Source organism: Thermobia domestica, chromosome 6 (assembly GCF_964235325.1).
Source record: "Thermobia domestica chromosome 6, izTheDome1.hap1.1, whole genome shotgun sequence".
Taxonomy (NCBI): Eukaryota; Metazoa; Arthropoda; class Insecta; order Zygentoma; family Lepismatidae; genus Thermobia; species Thermobia domestica.
Window position 1 is genome coordinate 280,331,503 of NC_137459.1, and position 24,095 is coordinate 280,355,597.

At 35.1% G+C, this 24,095-nt stretch overlaps 1 protein-coding gene across 1 annotated transcript in view; it reads right to left on the bottom strand.

Moving 5' to 3' along the window:
* LOC145687797 (uncharacterized) overlaps positions 1-24,095 on the bottom strand; it is a 236,539-nt gene that overhangs the window by 95,051 nt on the left and 117,393 nt on the right. Inside the window, exons 7-9 of the mRNA XM_081761225.1 lie at positions 20,198-20,335; positions 12,621-12,749; positions 10,725-10,856 (exon numbers count right to left, since the gene is read on the bottom strand). Coding sequence (XP_081617351.1) covers positions 10,725-10,856; positions 12,621-12,749; positions 20,198-20,335 — 399 coding nt within the window. The remainder of the gene's footprint in view (positions 1-10,724; positions 10,857-12,620; positions 12,750-20,197; positions 20,336-24,095) is intronic.

Genomic DNA, 24,095 nt, shown 5'->3' on the forward strand with positions numbered 1-24,095 from the left:
AACACTTTCTGCGCTCACTGTAGGTATGTTGACAATAAGCGAATGTTATTAGAATATTTGTTGAGATTTATTTTCCTTCACTGCCTTTCGCCTGGTTAAAAAGTAGTTTGCAGTGCTTTGGAGCAGCTGCAGGTGAGAACGCGATAATGTTTGAGACATACCGACGACTTTTTTGTGTGTGAAAATACGACCTTTCTCATAAAGTAGTAAATAACTGCAGTAGCAATTGTCTACGTAAATGATAAAGACATATCCAACTACAAGAAATTAATACAGTATATATAGCCTATTCATTATTGTGTTTCTCTTTTAACAGCTACTAGCTAAGGATGGCCAATTCCAGAATTTTTACTTTCCGGAATCCGGAAAGTAAAATCGGAAAAATTCCGGATCTCGGAAAAATTCCGGATTTTTCCGAATGTCGGAATTTTTCCGAAATCCGGAATTTTTCCGAATTCCGGATTTTTTCTGAATTTCGGAATTTTTCCGAAATCCGGAATTTTTCTGAATTCCGGAATTTTTCCGAAATCCGGATTTTTTCTGAATTCCGGAATTTTTCCGAAATCCGGAATTTTTCTGAATTCCGGAATTTTTCCGAATTCCGGAATTTTTCCGAAATCCGGAATTTTTCCGAATTCCGGAAACTAAATTTTCCGATTCCGGAAAACAAAATTTCCGGAATCCGGATTCCGGAAAATTTTGGCCATCCCTAATATATATATATATATATATATATAGAGAGAGAGAGAGAGAGAGAGTCCCAGGAGGAAAGAGCAATATTTCGGGAAATGGTAGTATGAAGCAAGAAAGTTCATATGAATATGGATCCTAATCTCAACGGTTTGAGAGCTACAGGTTGTGAACCACTTTTGACTTCATATTGTATATTGCTCACCCTCTAGTTATCCTACAGAGGTAAGACATAAACGGATTATAAAGATATGATATGACCTTTCCAATGGAATGCAATACGTGGCAGTGGTGTCTTTAGAAGACAAATTCTTGAGGCATATTTGCCAATCAGTGTTGCCATCGAATGTCTTTAAATAACCCTATCTTTATTAAATTTCCCCCAATAACTTCCCTTCCAAAGGTACAACTGCCACGTGTTGTATACCGTCTTAAAATTCATTCCATCACCTTTCAAATTCTCTGTCTCAGCTCTGTAGAGCATGTTCGTATGATTTTTTTTTTCCTTAGAATCGCCCATACTACCGTATCCCAAAATATTGCCCCTTCCTTCTGGGGCACTATATATATATATATATACATATACATATATATATATATATATATATATATATATATATATATATATATATATATATATATATATATATATATATATATCCATATCCATTGAAATACGAGAATGAACTATCTTACTAGTAGACAATTGAAAACACACAAAATATCTGATTTAATGTCATACAGATGGGTATTTAGGCTGAAGGAGATGGTAAGCAATAATTTGTGGGGCGAGAATAACAAGAAAGAAAACAAAACAATATAACTCCGAATAAAACACGGAGACTATGTTGTCCTCCACAAACTCACATAAGAAGGAACCATGAAAACCCACAGCAAAGGAGAACCCTCTACCACTGACTAACCGTACCTCTGACAGTTGAAAGTGGCCTTGCTTGTGAACAAACGTTTTATGGTAATTATATACAGTGCTTACATTTTAAAACCGACCCTCTGTAACTCATGGAAATTTAATTTAAACTTGTTTCATTTTCCTCCTTCCGTCTCTCCTCTATATTTTCCCTTCAGTTTCTCTACCACATATACATCTATAATACTTACCCTCCTTCACAACACTCTATTCTAAAGCTAGGTTGCCATACTGCAAGAATCTCTTAGCTTTCATTACTAAAAAAAAAAAAAAAAATCTTGCCACCCCATTTTTTTTCCTATTTACTATATACACATTACAACTTTCTGAAAGCAAGAACTATATCTGCTCCAATGCAGCACTGCACTCTAGTGGACAAATAGCGAACCTCCTCATTAAAAACGTGTATTTTGGCGCGCTTTCTAACCCCATCCAAAAGAATCCGTCATTTCGGAATCGGGGAAGCTTTTTATGTCAGTGGGAGGGCGATAGCAGGTAGAAAGCAAGACGACCCAGAAGGTTGAAAATGGTTTGTATGTTTACATGGATAAATATTGTAGGGTTCCAATATATATATATATATATATATATATATATATATATATATATATATATATATATATATATATATATGTGTGTGTGTGTGTGTGTGTGTATATGACAGCTACAAGATTCTTGTAAAGTGATAACTGAGCTTTAGGTACGCTACGTATACCAGGATCGGCTTTCAAATGAACTCAAATGCAGGAATAGTTTGCATAACACGATTTTGAAAAAAAAATATGGGATTTGTTTTAATGCGCTTTTATTATTGTGTATATTTACTAATTTATAATATGTTTGCTAATTCGTTTTTAGTATGCAAGTAAAATCAGTAAATAAAACATAAATGTATAGATGAAAATACTGCATGAGTCGAGTTTAGCATTGACTTATAAAAATACTATATTAATTACAATTGAAAAATGGGAACATTTTGTCTCAGTGATTGCCAGTGGCAATAGCTCAATAGTCTCCTGTGTTCAGATTCGGATCATACCGACGCTATTCATTGCGGGTTCAAGTTTTCCTAACAGTTTATACAACTGTCCTCGATGTTTTTGCTTTCATGTCCCCGTCAAGTCTGACAATCATGAAAAGTACAAAAAAGCGAAAAGAAAAAAAATAGACTCTAACCAGTGGTGGGAGTAATCCCTGGTAATTATGAACCCTGGTAAAAATATGCAATAATGAACTGTAATGTATGTGAAATAGGCAACACAACCGCTTTCTCTGTCCTCCAGATTGTATATTTTCCGGAATTTTAATAATTAAGGCCACGCAGTAAAAGGATTATGTTGTTAGTATAACAATCCTTCCGTTTGTCCGATACTTCATACGATAATTCGTAAATAGATGCGGAATTTAATTGCTATTTATTTATTTATTTATTTTGCAAAATATAGCTAAAATAATATCTCGGTCGAGTTCGACTACTACTTCCGGTTTCAATACTGATTTCCGTAGGTTAAAAATGGCAAGATACATTATATAATAGATAGCTCTCTCTTTGAATCGGCTTAGCTCCGAAATGTTTCAATTAACCATTCCCGGTTTTAACATTTAGTGCCGTAGAACAAACAACGTAATAGATAGGGACAAGCGGTTTTCCACAATCGATTCAGAGTTTACAAAGTACATGTCATCATACCAAAACCAAAAGTGCTTGTAATTGAATCGTTTATTTCAGAAACCCGCTAAATGCACTTTTTGAAACATTAGGAAAAATGAAATAAACAAATTCTCTCTCTGATAATAGCAACTTTGAGGGTTCCACAAAATTTGGAGTATTGGTTAACTTGCTAGCGAATTGAATGATACCTGTAAATATATTATAATAGTTATTCCGTAATTAATAAAATGTATATAAACAAATACGTTAACAAGTTTCTGCAATAAAACTAGTTGTGTGGGAAGAAAACGTAAGGTTTGCAAGCAAAATAACAACATTTTCTGACTATTCTGTTTTAAAAAGAAGCAAATACAAAGTTATTAACTAAACCTATGTATTGGAGCATCACATTAAAATTCGGTACATGAATAAAATAGAAATACCCATAGTAACAACTTACCGTTATCAGTGTCCTATCGTTATCACGTTATCAGTGTCTTACAAAAGACAACAGAATCCCATTCTAGACTACTATGTCAGTCTTCCTATCTGGAACTACTCATCAGCATATTCCTTGCCTATGTTACACATGGCTTCTGCAGTTGGTCATTGAAGGATCTCGTAGCAGAAATCTTCATAAACTGTAGTGTGGTCACTCTGTTTAACGAGGTCGTCAATTTCTTCCTTATTGATAGGAACCCTTCCAGAAGAGTGAGTTCTTAGTGTTGGCAGGTGAGGAACGTCCTTTTACTGTTTTAAGGTGAACGTTGAGGACATGAACCCACCAATGAACTGCTGAACGTTCGTCTTTCCTTTGTTGGCCGTATTGAATTCAAACTGTTTGTATATACATTGACACTTTAAATGGGAACTTTTTGTTCTTGGGCAAAGCTCTTCTTAACGTTTCATCAGAGTTCACATTTTTCTCATACAACTGAGGCCATCAATTTTTAAAATTGAAGATATTCTCGCTGGCTATTTGGTGGACGCTGAAACATCCAGTTGTACTGGTTTCAAGGATCAGCTCTGACTATGAGTAGTACTGGTCTGGCGTCAGGGGTGGACTGGCTATGTAAAAAGGGCGCGGTCACATACTCTGGGAGGGCGCCGTCTATCCGAGACTTTCGCTTGTATCGAATACCCCCTCCTATTAAAAGGAAGTGCCGGGGGGCTTCCCCCGGAAAATTAGTACACAAAAAACAACAAAAGGTTTAAGTAGCTATTGCAGTTAATCACGATAGAATTATACAAATTCAATATTTTCATAAACAAACAAAGTGAGTTTGAGTACTAAATATATTAGGCCTATATAAATCTGCAAACTTTAACTGAGACTACAAAAAACACACCAGTTTTTCGGCTACATTTGTTAACAGCCTAATTATAACTGAAGATTTGAGTTAAGTTTGGGACTTATGCTATTTTTTCATACTTCTGTCCTTTTAAAGCTGTATTCATCATAACATTAACTTATTTTTCATCTATTTTTAAAACCGTTGATAAAAAGTATACATGAAACATTTACTACAAATTAATAAAAGTAAATTTAGAATTATATACCTACCTAACGAAAAAAGAAATTCAAAAACAAAACTGGAAAATGAAAGTAAAGTCACTGCTTTATGCTTGAAGGAGCCTTCGCATCTCCCTGCTTTTCTCATACTTCAATAATAAGATTGTTGTCTATTTTGGTCAGAATGTCTCTTTCTGAGTTCATCAAGAACAATGATTCCAGATGTTAATCTGTAAGTCTTGAACGGAGTCTTGTTTTTATGTATCTGAGCTTTGAAAATGCTCGCTCACAGGGCACTTGTGTTGCCGGTAATTTATTTATTTAACAATCACCAGATACAGCTCAGAGGCCATTTTACACTGGATATCCAACAACAATGGAAAGGATTTGGGAAGGTATCGGCCAGGGCCTGTTTAGTAGGTACCATCCCGGCATTTGCCTGGTAGGACTGAGGGAAACCCTGGAAAACCTCAGTCAGGATGGTCGGCAGCGGGATTCGAACCCACGACCTCCCGAATGCGAAGCTAATGCTCTACCACTTGAGCTACTTCGCTCGGTAAAGTAAGGAGATACTTATAAATTTTGAATAAATCTGTGTAGAGTCTTGAGTACATATTGTACTGCAGAATCACATCGAAGTGCACTTAAAGCAAGAATTGCACTTCACTCCATCACATTTCATAGACCTTAAATCCACAATATAGTCAGTCGGCCCCAAATATACCTCCTCATCCTCCATGAAATCTTCAGAAAACTTGTCCTCTTCAATCGCACGAACCTCAACAGCTTCTTGATTCTTTTCTTGGTTTTCATAAGGGGATTTTGAAAAGTCTTTCCACATTGATGAAAACGAAAGCTCTTCTTTAGGGTTTCTTTCTTCACAATCAGGAATTAATTCAGTTATTCTTTTCAGTGACAACGAAGCCAGACTTAAACTGTTGAACTTCTTAGGATCAAAACACTCTAAATCTAAGCATAAGCTTTGATTTTCAGCAAGTCGTTCCTGCATGCTGTTAGAACTTTGGTCTAGAATACAGTTGAAAACGGTTACTTAAAATCTGTATTTACTGTCTTCAATTACTTCATCAGAAGCTGATTCCCCTGCCATTTTCTTTCTTTTTCTACATCTTACCTCAGGCAATTCTGTTTCTATAATAACTTGTTCTAGACTAGGAACATCTGAAATGAGTCCTTCAATACTATTTGACATTTCTGTTGCAAAGTGTTCTGCTGCTTTGTAGACTTTGTCAAACTGGTCCCTAGCTTCTTTCAATTTATTTTGAGTTGAGGATATCAGGCTCCATGCTTGGACATAGTCTAAGTTTTTTGTTTGCAAGTAGTCTGATAAAGGTGTGGTATGGTGAAAAATCAATAAAAACATCATAGCCACAATGATAGTCTCAAAGGAGCACAACTTTTGAATGAGAGACATTGCATCATGTCTGACTTTGGAATTGAATTCTTGCGAATGCCAATCACACTTAAAGCTGCTACGAGTTTCATATATACTGGTTTTGATTTTCTTGGTCTGGCATCCTTTGAGTCGGGTGCCCAGTAATGAAAGTGTCCAAATATTTTTACAGCAGTGTTGCTTTTACTTCTCCATCGAGTTATCCCAATAGCCACAAGACGGACGCTTGGGTTTTGTTCCAAGTACACTCCAAGTCATTTCTGGAATTCTTTCAAAAATATTTGAATTTCCTGGAGAAGCCCAAACAAAGATATATAAACACCCAAACTCGGCAAGGGGACAAGGCCGTAGGCCGAGTAAAGACTGGATCTGGGGGCGGAGCAGTGGGGGTGAGAGGGTTGATATATAAAAATCATCCAAAATGACCGATATTAGAGTCAAATCTATAAATTTCAGGGTCCCTAAGATCATTATAATGACATTCCCAAAGCCAAAAACAGAAAGAGTGAGCCCGTAGGCCGAGCAAATACTGGGATTTGGGGCGAAGCGTTGGGTTGGTAAGGGTGATATGTAAAAATCGTCCAAAATGACCGATATTAGAGTCAAATCTATATATTTAGGGTTAAATCTAATATCATTAATAGCATTTCCACGCCGAAAACAGGAAGAGCGAGGCCGTAGGCCGAGCAAATACCGGGGTCTGGGGTGGTGCTCTAGCTGGCCAAAGGCTAGCGAATTTATAAAATAATTATGTATATAGCTTTGTTGCTGTTTTTTTTTTTTTTTTTTTTAATGTGTTCAGAGATGAACCTGTGCGCCTTCCCGAGGCTAAGACGGGTCTTAACCCCTCCCGAGGAGGGCGAAAAGCCACTGATGTAAGGAGGGCGCAGCGGCCATCGGGCCGGTACTTGATTATGGCCAGTCCACCCCTGTCTGGCGTGTACACTCTCTCTACTTGTCGTAAAACACATTTTATTGATTCAAAATCCTTATCACAGGATATAAATGAATGTCCTCTTACTGGAAAATAGTGGGTGATAGTTTCAAAAAACTCCCCTATCACAAAGATTCTTTAAAAACCGCACAACAGTGTTTTGTTTTTTATTTTGGCTAAATAAGCTGTCGCTATTACCTTAATAGTTCTTGTGTTCTTCCCCCTTGACTCTTCCTTTTCGTATAATATTTCATTGGTATTTGTCTTCATTGTTGTCACTAAGTTTCATTTTTGCTGGATATTCATCTTCAGAACTATTACTAGAAATTGCAACCACAAACGGAAAAAAAATCTGTGCAACGGATATTACAACAGCACTACTCTAATCAATACACACCACTTCTCAATAATGACTGTTCGAAAATGTCAACAAAGAAAGTGAACTAAAAAAAAAAAACGCAACAAAAGTCGCTAGCAGTGCAGTGTTACCAAGAGAGGTGAACATTATATTTACTGCAGAAACACGTTATATGATATCACTTGACGGGTTTCTGCACTAAACACTATGTTCAGTTTTAATAATAACCCATTTGACGCCATGACAGGCGACTGGTTTCTGCACTAAAACGTGTGTTTAGAATATGAGTAACTTATTTTGTACAAAATTCATTTTGTGAAAAAAAACGTCGGTTGACGGGTTTCTGAAATAAACGATTCAATTAACCGTTTCCGGTTTCAATATCTAGTGCCATAGAATAAAAACATTAAGGCATAGCAAATAATGACTTTCTGATATGGATTCAACGTCTGAGAAACACATTCTATATTTGATCTTATTAATATATTGTAACCGAAGGTATAGATGTACTACTTGAAGTTTAGGTTTTGAATTCCCATAGTTTGGAGGTCTACCGCAGTATCACACTCTGAAACGATACTCACTTTATTTTTATTATTATTATTATTATTATTATTATTATTATTATTATTATTATTATTATTATTATTATTATTATTATTATTATTATTATTATTATTACTCTTGATGTTATTTACTTACTCTCTCTACATTGGTATTACTGATCCCACATAGCATGTGAAAGGTTCGGTAGAAAACAATAGTAATAGCCATTTCTCCTGAAACAAAGTTATTAGGTAGGATGGGTTGCGATCGAATCGCATAAAAGTATGTAGGAAATTTCATTTCCAAAGTACACCTGCAAATGGCAGGGCAAGCTTCTTTGGTACGTAAAATTGCATTGAAGTGCATGGAAATCTTAAACTTTGTTTCCCAGTTTACTTGAATGTTAGAAAACGGCACTTATCGTTGTCTTCCACGAAGCTGCTCGTATCAATTGGACATGAAATTAAAGATCATATTTCATATTCAACAAACTTACATGTATTTATTTTATTACTCTATTTCCTGCTTATAATTCGTGTCAATTGCTAAATTCTGACCCGGCCTCTTTGATCTAATATTTGAATTTACAATATAATTTCCTTAATGATAATAGATGGAATACATACTTCATTATATTAAGACTGAATTTTCCTCAACTAGGTGGATAGTCGGGTTTCCATGGAAATCCTGGATGTGATTTTACACTTTATTTACATTTTTTTTTAATCTAAAGAAAACAATACTTGGGGCCCTCGGGTTACACCTTAGTTCCATTCCTACGACACTGACGTAACCCCAATTTTGGTGTATATTGAAACACATTTTAAACTAAGTGGCTTATCTTTCTTAATACAGTTGGGAAATTATAATCTAGAACAGTAATAAGTAAACTCTTTTTAGAGGAGGACAAATAAAAATAATGAAAGTAGGAGACTCGACTTAATTTACTAAAAATAGTAATGGTACATTTTATAAATTAAAGTTATAAAATCAAGCCGAATGATTGAATAGTTGTGAAAGGGGATACGATGAATGAAACTATGGATACCGTTCTAAACCTGTTTATAATCTGGTTAGAACTGGAAAGTATAGGTTCTCATAAATATACTTTATTTCTGAGATTTGCAGATTAGGAATCATATCGCGGGTCGGAAAGAGCATTTCAGTGGAACACATTCGGCCCTTGGACAGTAGTTTGTCCATACTGATCTAGAACAAATAAAAGCAACTAAACTACATAAGAAGGGAAGTTGCATAGGTATGCTGTACTGTAGTCTCCTTCCGCCGCGGGTAACACACTCGTTTTTAACGTGGACCCATCGTATTCCAAAAGAAACCGAACTTTTGAAAACAAATAGTACCACTAGTGCCATCTGTTGTAATATTTTACCGGTAGATGGCGTAGTCCCTCATTGACAACTGGTATAAATGTCATGACATTTGGATGCACGGCAACAAAGTTATTGCGTTTCAACTGTCAGTGTGTTGTGTACATCGGTCGGAAAATGAGTTTCAAACAACGAGCTGCAATTGAGTTTTGTGTTAAACTGGGTAAAACGTTTAGTGAAACGCACCAAATGCTACAAAATGCATATGGTGATGAGTGTCTATCCCGTACGCAAGTTTACGAGTGGTTCAGGCGATTCAAATCCGGTAGAGAGACGCTGGATGATGAAGAAAGATCAGGCCGTCCCAGAACCGGATTATCGGAAGAAAACATCGAAAAAGTGCGTGAATTCATCAAACATAACAAAAAATCGTCGGTGAAAGTTATTGAAATGGAATTAGGCATTCCTCAAACAACCGCATACCGAATTTTGACCGAAGTTTTGGGCCTTAAGAAGGTTAATTCGCGGTTTGTACCACACAAACTCACCGAAGACCAAAAAGTTGATCGAATTGCACATTGCAAAGACATCGTTAAAAGTGCTCGGCAGGATCGAAACTTCTTGAAATCGATTGTAACTGGTGACTAGACGTTGTGTTTTGAATATGAGCCCGAAACAAAGCGGCAAAATGCTGAATGGAGAGCGCCGGATGAAGGAACACCCAAAAAAAGTCGCTTGGTGAAGTCAAAAGTTAAGGTGATGATGATTTGTTTTTACGATTCAAAAGGAATTATCCACAAAGAATTTGTTCAGCCCGGCCAGACAGTCACTGGAGAGTTTTACTTGGGCGTCATGAAGCGTTTGCTGGCAAGAATTCGTCGTATTCGGCCCGAATATCGCGAAATCGGCAGTTGGACTCTTTTGGACGATAATGCACCATCACATCGTTCGCGACTTGTAACTGAATTTTTGGTCAAAATTCACATTATTTGGTTGCATCATCCGCCCTATTCACCAGATCTCGCTCCGTGCGATTTCTATCTGTTCTCGAAACTGCATTTGGCGATGAAAGAAAAGTGGCACGCATCGATTGATGCCATTGAGAAGGCGACGACCGCCGTCCTAAAGACCATTCCAATAAAGGACATGGAGAAGTCGTTTGACAACTTGTTGGAGCGTGCAAATATGTGTATCGATGCAGAAGGGGAATACATTGATTAATAAAAATGATTTGTTCCAAAATGTACATGGCTTTTTTGTTTTTTTTTAAAACGTTCGGTTTCTTTTGGAATGGAGGTTGTATATTGAGATTGACTTGATCCGAGGAATCCTTTCTATATTATTTTTGAAATTCATAACACTTACCAATGCTCTGGAGTCGGCATGTAATCAAATTAGGACATTGCGGTTTACCGCAAGGTTGTGGAGTGGAGACACAGGTTTCCCATGGTGGACACACAACCATATCACAAGTCAACTCAGCGCCATCTTTGTATGCTACGAAAAAAATAAACACAATTAACATTCTTTATTTTAAGTGCATAGGCTTGTGAAATTTCCTGAAATTTTAGTACCATTCATGAAATGTTTAAGGAGGTTTACAAACGTGAAAATGCACAACGTATTCTGGATACTCCAAATTGATAAATCACTTTTAATAACACATAAATTGATTGAACTGTATCCGGAATACACAGTAATATAAACAAGTATTTGTTTTCTTTTATGTTATATATTAATACGGATAGATAAATACATAAACTTACTAGTAAGAAGCGAAGTAGAAAAATCTAATACATTATTTAAAAATTGGTACCCGCGATATATATATATATATATATATATATATATATATATATATATATATATATATATACATTTTAAAGTCTGAAGTATCATAAGTGATTGTTGAAAATGTGGCCTAATAATATGCGATCGTGTGTGCGTATCTCTGTGTGTGTTTGAGAGAGTGTATGGGGTGTGCTGTCTTCAAGTAAACAAGTCCAAGCCCTTTTACTGTTTCAGACGATATCTATTAGCCACCTCTTTAATATCATATTAACCTCTTACTATACATAAGAATATATTATGCAATGATAATTGCAGGTATTAAACAGTCTATACGTTACAGAAAACAATATTTTAATAATAATGACCTAAAGATTTCATTTAAATATAGCATTTTTTTTGTGAAAATATTTAAGTAAACTTCAATGGTATTTATATCAAATAAAGTAGTTTACTAAATTATATTTGGGAGTGTAAATGATAAATGCGTTTTATTGATCAATATTAAAGGTAATGTACGAAAATATTGTTTGTGTCTTTACTTGTAACGTCAATGCGTTGCTAGCATCACACGTTCGCACTTAGAAAAAAAGTAAGAATTCAAATTATCCATAATATGAATTATACAATTTATAATTTACACATTTTAGTCTCTGAAAATGAACAGAATCTATTTTTAAATGAGTTTTATGTATGCATTTATTTATTGCTTACAACATAATCGAAATCTGATAGGTACTTAACTTAAGCTGCTGATACTGATTCAGAAGCTAGTTTATTAGGTCATTTTTTTCTAATGCAGATCTGGATTTTTTTTTTAAAAATGTAACCCTCTAAGGGCAGCTATTTTAAAGCAGTCATTCTTCAGAGATGAAAAAGAAGAAAGAAAATACAAAAATATTTTTATTTATTATATTGCAATTAATATAATTACTTATTTTGCAAAATTAAACGCAAATGAGGCATATAAATAATTCTTGCCCTCTCTGACTGGATTTTGTGTTTATATATCACACATGTCCTCAATGAAACGATCATATGTGTGTTTCATGTCTCTAAATGGATAAAATAACTTAAATTCCTACCAACTTAGAACTGGTATGGTTTTGATATACTGAATTACGGTAGTGAACATATGCTGTTCATTCACATTCAACATATATATATATATATATATATATATATATATATATATATATATATATATATTCATAGAAGGAGCGAAATCCACATATATTTGCAGAAGAAATGGAATTTAAAATAAAGAAACTTGTTTTATCGGATTCATATAACATAATCTCAGATAAAGTTTTAAAATATGTTCAAAATTAAAGAACATTGGTACAAAATTTGGAATATGTACATGTTCCGACAGAGTATACACAGATTTGCAAACGGGAATGGCTACTCTGAAACGAAATTCACAAGATATATGGTGATTAAGTAATACAAAATGCTATATTTAATACTTACTACCTCGCCTGATACATGCACGAGTATTGATGCAGAGACTACTTTTACAGTTATTTCGATCCTCTATACACTCTGGGCCATCAATGCAGGCAAGACTCTCACACGGGACTAATGAAGGTGGAGCTATATCTGTAAAATCGAATAGTTAACCAAATTTACCTAATATCATAATGGAAATTGCATATAAATTTTAATGTATGTTAAATATAATAAAACAATTAATAATAATAATAATAATAATAATAATAATAATAATAATAATAATAATAATAATAATAATAATAATAATAATAATAATAAGCAATTATTAAAATATATTCCTACATACACAGTGACATCGGATGTGTTATGTCAAAAGGATTGCGCTAAATATTGTATATGTCTTTAAGCGTTTTCCAAAATAAATTTATCAGCAAAATGATTCTCCACTAATTTAATTTTCAGTAACCTGTCTAGTCGAGCGATCTGAAACACTGGGTGACAAGTGCGGGACGAGGTGGAGAATTCGAGTTCCATTTGCTAGGGAAGGTTCCGTTGTGACTCACCGGGTGGCAGGGAGATAACCGGTTGCACAATGGCGAATAATCAACAGAAAGCATTTTGTGTGATGAAATATGTGAAGACAGAATCCGTCACCAAAGTGCATATTGCGTTCCGAAGACAGCACAACATATAACTACCAACCCACCAAAGCATTCTGCAATGGTATCGACAGTTTAGGGACACAGGATGCCTCTGTAAAGGAAAAAGATCCGGGCGACCACCTGCCTCGGAAGAAACAGTGGAGAGCTCGAACGTGTATGGGTTGAGCTTGACTACCGCATAGATGTGTGTCGTGTAACACGAGGAGCACACATAGAACATTTGTAATGATGTGTAAAAAACTTGAAAATGTGCTTTTCAAATGCTGTATCAATCATTGTTTTATATGTAATACTTGTGAAATACAATCATACAAAGCCCGATGAGTCATTTATAGTAACCCTGTATTTATTTATTTTTATGACGCCCCATGTTGATGTTCTTTCATCTTAAATAGACAGATGGTTAATGAAAGCAAATTATTGTGAAACTAATTCGCTGTGCTCTTTCATCGGAATAGAACCTGGAACCACGTGAATTAAAGACACATAGTAAAAACTAAGCAATCAGTAAGGATTGCTACTAGGAAAGGAGTGATTGCATTTATGATTTTCCCGTATACCTCACAGTTTCCTCATGGGTATATGGCTAACATATACACGTTTTTGGCGAGGAATATTCGTGTACGTTTTCGGAGAGAAACATTCGGGTTCTACTCCAAGTGGGGGCCCTTGTGGTTCTTATTCCGCATTACGCTACGGATCTACTTATATGGCCTTAGTAAAGAGAAATTTAACTTGAAACTAACAACCCACATTCTACAAAGTGTAAACAAAAACGGAAATTATAATAAAGAAAATCAAAATACCAATCATTCCTCTTTTCACCTCTTTTCACCTGTTAATACTTCTTATTTTATTTTCAAAAGATGTGTGCTATGCGATAAGCTTATATAGGCCTAACTGTGAACTTAACCCTTATCCGGGCAACCGGGGCCTCCCAGGCCCAGTAGCTTCATATTTTTCTTCGAATTTCTTAATAACCATAAATATTTCGATGCCATAAAATTCTGAATTCTTCTATCTTTAGTCGAAGTTAAAGTTATGAACATATCGAGTTGGTAAGGCTAATAGAGTTGGTAAGGCCCCAGATGCAGTCTACGTTACAAAAATAGCTTGCCCGGATAAGTGTTAAACTAGAAATAGATTCATAAAGTGAAAATGTAATAAAATATGTACTATTCTAAGTGTTGTTCACGGTACTGATGGATTACAGTCATGAATTGGTTCATAATTAAACACATGAATTTTGCTAAATTAAGGAAAGAAAAAACACGACAGGAAAATAAACCACCCCCATAGATAATATGTCATTATTGGCAGGTTACTTGCTGCAACTGAGAAGCTCGCAGGCAATGCAGTAAACTGCAGAGGCATGCAGACAAAAACTCCAGCTACGTATCATCTTTAAGATACTTCCTACTCACAAAAAGGGGATTTATCACTTGAATTTTTAGACTTTTAGTTAACGGTTGACAAAGTGAATTATTATTATATTTGAGCTTATATTATTATAGGTGAGAGCGACTCAAAATTCAATAATTGTGTTTAAGCTTTGCTCAATATTTCTCACCTTTAATATGCTTTCTCCTGGGTAAGACATTTATTAAAACGTGTTTTCTTTTGTATAATTTACATATTTCGTATTTAAGTCTTTGCTCGTTAGTTGATTTAAACGTTTTGCCCACCGTGGAGGCCCTTGATAAAATTTTGGCATCAACTATACAGATTTGCAATAGGCAATATGTAAGCCGTTAGACATATTTAAAAATATAGCTGGACATATGTGAAGCTATAATCAATAACTGAGTTTCAATAAAAATCAAGATTCTTAGTACGGTTAATAGTATAAATCACAAAATAGTTGAAATTCTACTTACTTACGACAAGGACATTGACGTATATGTTAATATTTCATAATATATTGCTTCACGACTCAACATGATTCTCATAGAAAAGTATGTTAAGTACTAGTTGATTCCGTAATGAGCCATTACTGTCTGTCTGACTCTGGATATGAGTTCTCTTCTGTGGAGTACTGTTTTTTTTTTTTTTTTTTTTTGTTTGTTTGTTTTTACTAGATATCGAATACTACAGACAAATATAATGTCAGTAGCTTACAGAACAGGCTTGTAAATGAAGGATATTGAATAAAAAAAAATCAAGTGGAATTTAAAATGGCTGAATAAATCTAGGATACGGATTCCGAGACTAAAGCTAGCTAGTCGATAGGTTTCAGCGTCGTTGAGATACATGACAATATATCCGTGCAAGTTGACGGAAATATACGGCAAAAGATAATAGGTAATGGAATCAAAGACAGCCATAGTAATAGAGGATGCTCATTCTGAATCTCATGACAACTTATCTACTTACACCACATTTCATTCTGAGTTGCAGGGAGTTAAGTAAACAAACTCGCTAAATGTTATTGTCAGTATTAGTTTCTAACAGCGCTAACTTCTGACTCGTATCATAGAGCATATTACTTACATGAACTTTCGTCTGTGCAATCTAAGCCCTAAGTTGCTTAGTGTTTTGTTCGAGACGGTATACTAACTTCCTCCCGCTCTCTTCAAGTTTCTCACTCCTTTGAGCCAGACCCTTCTCTAATTTCTTACTACTTGACTCAAGTTTCTCTAAGGCTTCCAGTGCCGCCTGCTCTAAGTTCTTATTTGTTTCTCTAGTTTATTATATATCACCTGCTCTAAGATCTTATTTGTTTCTTGATAAGTCTGTTCAATTTGCTTTCATCCTTTAAGTATTTATTCCAACAATAATGCAAAATTTGCCTCACTTAAACCTTTAATGTTTTCCACTGCACTATCGGGTCTAGAATTTTACTTTTCGGTTGGAGTGACCTCCAATGGTGTTACACTTTCACTTTAAGGGGTATTACTTCTTGCATCCTGAGTGTCGTTAACTTTAACTGCCATTCAATTGTTTCCTATTCTAAAGCAAAACATGACATACCTGACATATGATTATGTGAAAATCACTGTCTCACAGTGCCTACGAGAACTTGACTCAGATTTATCTGCAACCAGTATGGACAACATCATCTACCGTTGTGGTAACATCTAGCACAAGACAAGTGATTGCATCGGGGACTAGTGTTGAACATCATCTATCATCAGGTATCTTGATCTTCTAGCCGTGTCTTACACATAAACCACAATAGGTTTTGTATATTTTTCAAACAATCCCTCGTATATATATTAATCGTATTCGTAAGAAAAAAGTTCCATCTTCGACTTTATCCTTCTACTATAATCGGAAGTTATAAATACATTTGTTCGTATCCTATTGTTGAATTCATATATGTCGGAAATATGTGACACCTTGACAATATGAAACCAAACTTCCTTGTTTTGATATCATGACTGGGACTTTAATTTGTAATAGATAAAGGTGAGTACGTGATTGCCTTAATTGTCTTTGCTTCTTTCTTAGATTGACTCTATTTGCAAACCCAGAACGTATATTTACACTTGACGATGACTGACATTACGAAAAAGAAAATCATTTACACTGAAATGTATATTGACTGCACCATATATTATGAATCATATATTAAATTTACCTATCATCTGAATCATATATTAACTGTAACTTTACCAATTAGAAACAAAAAATAACAAATTCTGAATTGATTGCGAAGAAGAAAAGCTTGCTAAGTTTATGCAAAAGTTGTAGGAAGTACAACATTGATATTATCATTATTATTATTATTATTATTATTATTATTATTATTATTATTATTATTATTATTATTATTATTATTATTATTATTAAGTAAAATATCATTACGTTATTGTCTAAGTATTTTTTGTGTGTTTCTTGCGTTATTAAAACTATAAGCCGTGAATTCACCAACAATTGCAGTAAGCTGACTTTTAACTTCATTTTTAAAAGGCCTTTTAAAAATGTACAAAGATAATGGACCTTTTTACTAGTTGGAAGATTGAGTCAATAAGAGATGATGCAGGGAAGTTTTAAAAGTGTGTTAACTGCTGCCAGCCATTAACTAATTAGTAATTAGTTTAAAAGGCAATTTTACAACTTCCTTTCTTTCAAAAGCTTCGAAACTGTGCAAGTATGCTCTTTGGAAAAGGCACAGTAAAAAGTAAGATCGGCTGTATTTTCTTAAGAGCAATTTACACATCAAAAATACAAGATAAACGATTTTGTCCTAATTTAAGTTAGCTCAGTACTTTCTTCTTGCTATTGTTGTTGATAAAAAGTCAATAAAATTGTAAATTTTCAAAAAAAAAAAAAAAAAAAAAAAAAAAAAAAAGAAGGTACACACCTACAAAGCACAACAACTAACTTCCACAACTGAGACGTCAGAGCCAGTCAAAAATTAGTCCACATCATCTAACTTCAATTAATATTGGTACATGTAATATAGTACTCGCTAATGTTAATTCAATACCAACGGAGAACTGGGTAACATATTAATATTCAGAGATGAAGTAAAGTATTTCCTTGCACTATTTGGTTAAGATAGTTTCTTACATGCCCAAAGTGTTCGTTCTCAAATAAAGGTTTTAAGGTTTGTCTCTGCGTTGTGGAGCATTTAGGGAATTACCATGTTCTAATATATTTGATGAAAGTAGATGTGTTCTCACATATATCTAAATTAAAGCTGTGTGGATAAAATTTTGGTAAGTGCTTCGTGGACTGTTATTGTCTAAGCGTTTAGTTTTACTCGACACTATTAAAGCAAATACAAGAATGTAACTTTCCTAGTTATATATATATATATATATATATATATATATATATATATATATATATATATATATATATTTATTTATATAACTTTAAGATGATGAGATGTTGTGGATATATTTATTGTTTTAAATAATATTGATACGTTGTCATATTGGCGGATCGATTTAAGTGCCTTATAACTATTTAACATAATGAAATGCTGTGATCATGTGACATGCACTAACACGTTATGTTCTATCATTATTTTTTCAATTTTAGTAATAATATGTTATGGAATTATTTGAAATATGATAACGCCCTGAAGACGGAGCGCGCTCCAAAAATAATAAAAAGCCATGTAGGCAAATCAATTTGCAAGAGGAGAGTGTATAAACACGTGCCGTGGTACATGAGCTTGTACAATAGATCATAACACATATAAAGTAGCCTACAAGGGCCACATCAAAAGTAAAATAGAAACCAACTGACTAATATGCTACTTGCGACTATCAGGGATGACTAAACTACTCTCTGTAGTTGACGTGCTTGCTCCGTACGGACGCAGGCTTACGTTAACGCGTGGGCCCCTACGCTCGACTGCTCTAAACCCGATTAAATGTAATACTAGTTTGTAGTGATTCCCTCGTATAAATTGAAAAGTGGTCACCGTAAAAGTAAGTTGAGACAGGAAAAATTCGACGCTCTTAAAAGTTACTCCAGCAAATTTTTGGGTAAAATGTAGAGGGATTGTGTTGCACAAAAGCAGTCCAGACTTACCTTACAACAACCTAACCGTACCCGACTCTATTCCACCGTACTCTACCCTAATCTACTCTAGTCTAAACTAATACTACCATACTTTGCTCTGCATTAGCCTAATTCTACCCTATTCTACTCTATCCCACCCTACCGTGCTCTATTGTAACCTAAAACTACTCTACTCTAGTTTACCCTACTTACTGTATCCTACAATGCTTTGATCTACCCTCTTTACCATTCTCTATCCTAACCTATCTTACGTCAATTTAACTTGAATTTAATGCCATTAATGTTTGGATCATGTCTGTGAAAAAAATATCAATGTATTACTTCACAGAGGAAATGTGGAAATATCTAACATTATTATTATCTAACATATCTAACATATCTAACATATCTAACTAAATTATATATGCGGCATACCTTAGAGCAAACTACTACCTTAAAATAAATTCCAACCCATTTCTACTCTGCAATTTATCTATTTTATTGCACAAACGAACATATTTATTAAAATGCAATATTTATAATCATTTATCCTGAAAAAAGGAAAAAAATCATTTCCAATTCTTAATAATAATGAAATATTGCTGAACTAGTCACAATCAACACATTTTTGAACATAAACAAGCATCACTATGTCCCGTTATATACGTTGTATAATCAACTCATAACAGTCTTCTTTTGAATTTACAATGTTGCATAACATTGCCAACAATGAAAGCGACTTCAAAAGAATAAGAAGAAGAAGAAATAAATTGCATTTTTGGGACAAGGATTATAGGAATATTGGAGATAATGTACGATACTTGCCAATAATATCAACCTAATTGCTGTACATAAAAAAAATCGGGGAAATTATGCTGTCATTAACACACTTGTCATTAATATATTGCTATGCTCACTCAGTGGCTATACTACAATGCCACCTCAAGTAATTATTTAAATCACAAATTAATAATTAAACTTAATGAAGCGATGTCATTACATCGGGAAACATGAAATACCATTTAACATTTATAATGTCTGCCAAAATTAGTTATTTATATTTCACTACATATTTAAAGAAAATATACTTACAGCTTTAAACATTTCGCCATAACGAAAATTTATTCAATTGCACAAATCATCCGCTATATGTTTGCTCAAAAGCAGCAAAACGTAAACAATTACTATGAAGAACAACAGTCAAATTATACTCCTAATGTTTTAAGTAACATTTAAATAAAATTTGCAATTACTTACAGGTAAGTTACTGGCTTTATCACTGGCCATAATAGCTAGATGATATGTATTAATAAAAGTAAAATAGACCGTGCGCTCACATCTACTCTGTTAGCGTCTACCAGGTATGAAAAGCATTAATAAATAATGCGTAGAATAAATAAATAAATAAATAAATAAATATAATATGGTAGGATAATATTCCAGCAAAATTGAAGTGCGATGTAATCAATTTACCTGCCAACTTGACGCAACTCGGCGTACGTAGACAATATTCTTCGAAGCATAGGTCATCATTGTAAGTGCATATGTATCCTGGAGGACACAGAACTCCTTCGCACGATGTGGTACTTCGAGTTGGACGCATTTTACTTCCTGTGCGAGAAAGTTACTTAATTTATATTAACTACATAATATACCGCAATATATATTTATTTACTGAAATTAGAACGACTAACGATATTTTCTGAAACCAGCGGATCGAATGTACTCCAAAATAAAATTCAGTCGAATAAAGCAACAGCTAAATACTAATTAAAATCACTCAAGTATAAAATAGTTCCTCACATGCACGATCTCAATTGGAGACACATTTGGTTCAGATCCAACGTTAAAACTCTATATTGACGTATCATATAAGATACATTAAATAACAAATATATAAACTAAAACAGAAGAGTTCCAAACGTTGATGAAAGAAATAACACTTAAAATGTTAGATTTATCCAATATGTTGACCAAAAGTTTTCATTTTATTAAAATTTGTTTTTCCAATTCTAATCTGCACCTATAAAATGCGAAAAATAACAATATTCTAATCTAGATATTCCGTACTTAAATATTTTAATTTCAGAACCAAATGACCTTTATTTATATATCGAAAGAAAATATATATGTACCCAAAGCTGTACGTGACGTAGTTCAAACCATATAAAACAGAGTGCCTATGTGTACTGCGAGCCGAATGTGTACTGCGAGCATATACGAGGGTTGGGGCAAAAGTCATGGCAACTCTTTAGTGTCGTGCGAGATGGAAGTAACCCGTGTTGAGCATCGCGCTTACATCAAAATAGCCGTTCTCCGAGGCTGAAATGCGATGGAATGTCACAGTGAATTAGTGGAAGCGCTCGTGAATAATGCCCTACCATACCGGACAGTAGCACGGCGGGTAGGAAAGTTTCAGCAAGGACGTGTGTCAAACAGTGATGACCAACGTTCGGTACGACCTGTAAGTGTGCGGACCAACGTGGCACGTGCCGTCATCGAGCAGCTCCTGGATGAAGACAGACGATGGACGCTACTGGAGTTAGCGGAGGCAAGTGGCATCGAGAAACGCACCGTCCATAGGATATTGCGTAATGAGCTGCAACTACGCAAAATCGCATCGCTGTGGGTACCGCATGCACTGACGGAAGTTCAATGGTGGATTTGCTATGCAATATGCTCCGACCACTTTGCACGCTGGCAACAGGACGGTGATCAATTCTTGTCACGAATAATCGCCATCGATGAATTTTGGGCCATGGCATACGAACCAGAACTGAAACGTCAGTCCGCAGAGTGGTGGCATGCTGGATCACCGAGGAGGCAGAAGTTCCGTCAGAATCCTTCCCCAGTCAAATTGATGGTGATCGTCGTGTTTGACGTCAGGGGTGTCGTTGTTTGTCACTTTGTTGCACATGGCAGAACAGTGACCGCACAGTACTACAGGGACTTCCTGGTGCGACAGGTATGACGAGGCGTTCGGGAGAAACGTCCGGATCTTGTGGACAATGCAATAATCCTGCACGACAATGAAAAACCACATAAGGCAGAGTGTGTATGCAGCTACTGTGACATTGGGGATGGGAAGAATTGGAGCACTGACCGTACTTTCCTCACATATCGCGCTGTGACTTTGATCTCATTCGAAAGATTAAGGAACCACTATGTGGTAGGAGGTTTGCAACACGCGAGGACATTGCTAATGCTGTACGCGAACAGTTGACCCGATTCACAAATGGTGCGGCAAATGCTGAAGCGGATGGTATTCAACGTCTCCCACATCGTTGGCAGCGTGTGGTGCAAGTAGCAGGGACTACTTTGAGCGTCTTTAGGCCCAGATTTGTCATGTCAACTGTATGCGTACTGTGTTGTCATTCTTTTGCACCGTGAAGGTCATTATGCCCTGTGTACTACCGTAATAATTTAGTGTGTTACGATATGTCAGTGGTATTCATTGTCCACACATGTAGTTAACACCTTGTCCTTTCGTCTGTATATGTCAGATTTTCCAACCGGACTGGTATATTCAAGAAAAAAAATAGTTGCCATTACTTTTGCCCCAACCCTCGTATATATATATATATATATATATATATATATATATATATATATATATATATATATATATATATAGATAGCAAGATAGCGTATCAATAATAACTACATTTAGAACGTACGTCATGAGAAGTAGTAACGTAAAGATAAATTCTGGCGTGTATAAACAACAGCTACATGTATATGCCATTTATCAGAGCAATGACTTAGATAGGTAACAATGGTACCTAGGCTAGCACGCGTATGCAAATTTACTGAAACATACGTAAGTAGTGCTGTGAACTACATAAACCAAATATTGGCCATGTAATTTGTTATCAAACTAATGGAAACATTTGCAGTATACACCACGTGAGATATGTAATAACAGTGAAGAGTGTCCATCGCCTGGCATTTGTTAGTGATGCATCAAGTAATTGTCTCTAATACATTAGGTGGAATTGACCGGAGGCGTGCGTTGAGTAGGACGGACAGTGGTAGTGTAAAGTAGATCTTTCTGTGTTACCAAGAAGATAAATTGAGAAGCACGTTTAGTTGGTACAACTGTATCTAAAATTACCACAAGGAGAGCCACAAGAAACACTGTACTAGATGATGACAGCGTTCGTACCTCTTGGCAAAAGATCATCTACGAAGAATAACTCTGGATAAAATAGAAGCTTCATTGGAAGTGATCGTCAAGCATTGAAGAGCATTGTTATCAACAACGATAGATAATATGCTAAACAAAAGCGATGCTAGAAGTCAATCATCACCTGAATTAGCATATTGCAACAAGTATAACATGACACGAGTTGCGCAATCTGAAAATCGGCGATCGGGTTGCATTTTCCAAACCACTATCCATCGCTTTAGTTTGTTTATTAAAAAAAATAAAAGAAAGTCTTACCGAGAACATAAAAAAGTGAATCGTCGATGATTGGGAGTGTGCGATATGGTCCCATGATTTCAACCAAAACAAGCCATGCTAATAGACGAAATACACCCAGAGCAAATTTTACTCCAGAATGTCTCCAGCCTACTGTAAAATATGTTGGATACTTTGTGATGTTGCGGGCTGTTATTTCCGAACATTCCGTGGTTATATGATTATGCTGACATGACAAATTAATACTGGTGATCATACTATGGATATTCATTACTATTTTAGATAATTATGTTTGTCCTGTGGTTTGCACTTTTTTTTTCTGGCAGTTGACACACTTCGGAGATAACAATCCTCCAACTCACACAGCTGGAACTGCTAGGGTGTGAAAATTGGGACAAACAACAATCCCTTCCTTTGTCCGCCGAATTTTCAGATCTTAACAACATTGAACATTTGGGTTTACTTGTGGAGATCAGAATCTGAAACAAATTAGCTTCCTCGTGGTTTAAAGATAGCGTACTCACTTTTACCGCATAAGACTCAGATTTGATTTCCGAAGGTAGCTTAGGTAATTCGTATTCCATGTTAAGAAGTAAGTCAACGTCACGTATAGCGTCGCTGGTGAAAGAAACGAAAATCACAAATCATTTTTGAGCAAACATCCTCCTCCATCCTTGCTCACGCAACGGAGTGATGGATTGCATTATAAATGGTGCAATGTTTTTATTATTATTATTATTATTATTATTCATTACGCTTACTCCTCTATTCCACGACAAATCAGACTTTTCTGCACACTACTAGTAATTCCGCGCCATATTAAAAAAAGTAGCATTTTCTTCAGATATTTCCCTTATTTTGATAATCATATATATCGGATGTTCTAAAAAATGGCGCCGCAGATCACAGAGTACTATCCTACAGATCAAAATAAAGCGAAAATGTTGT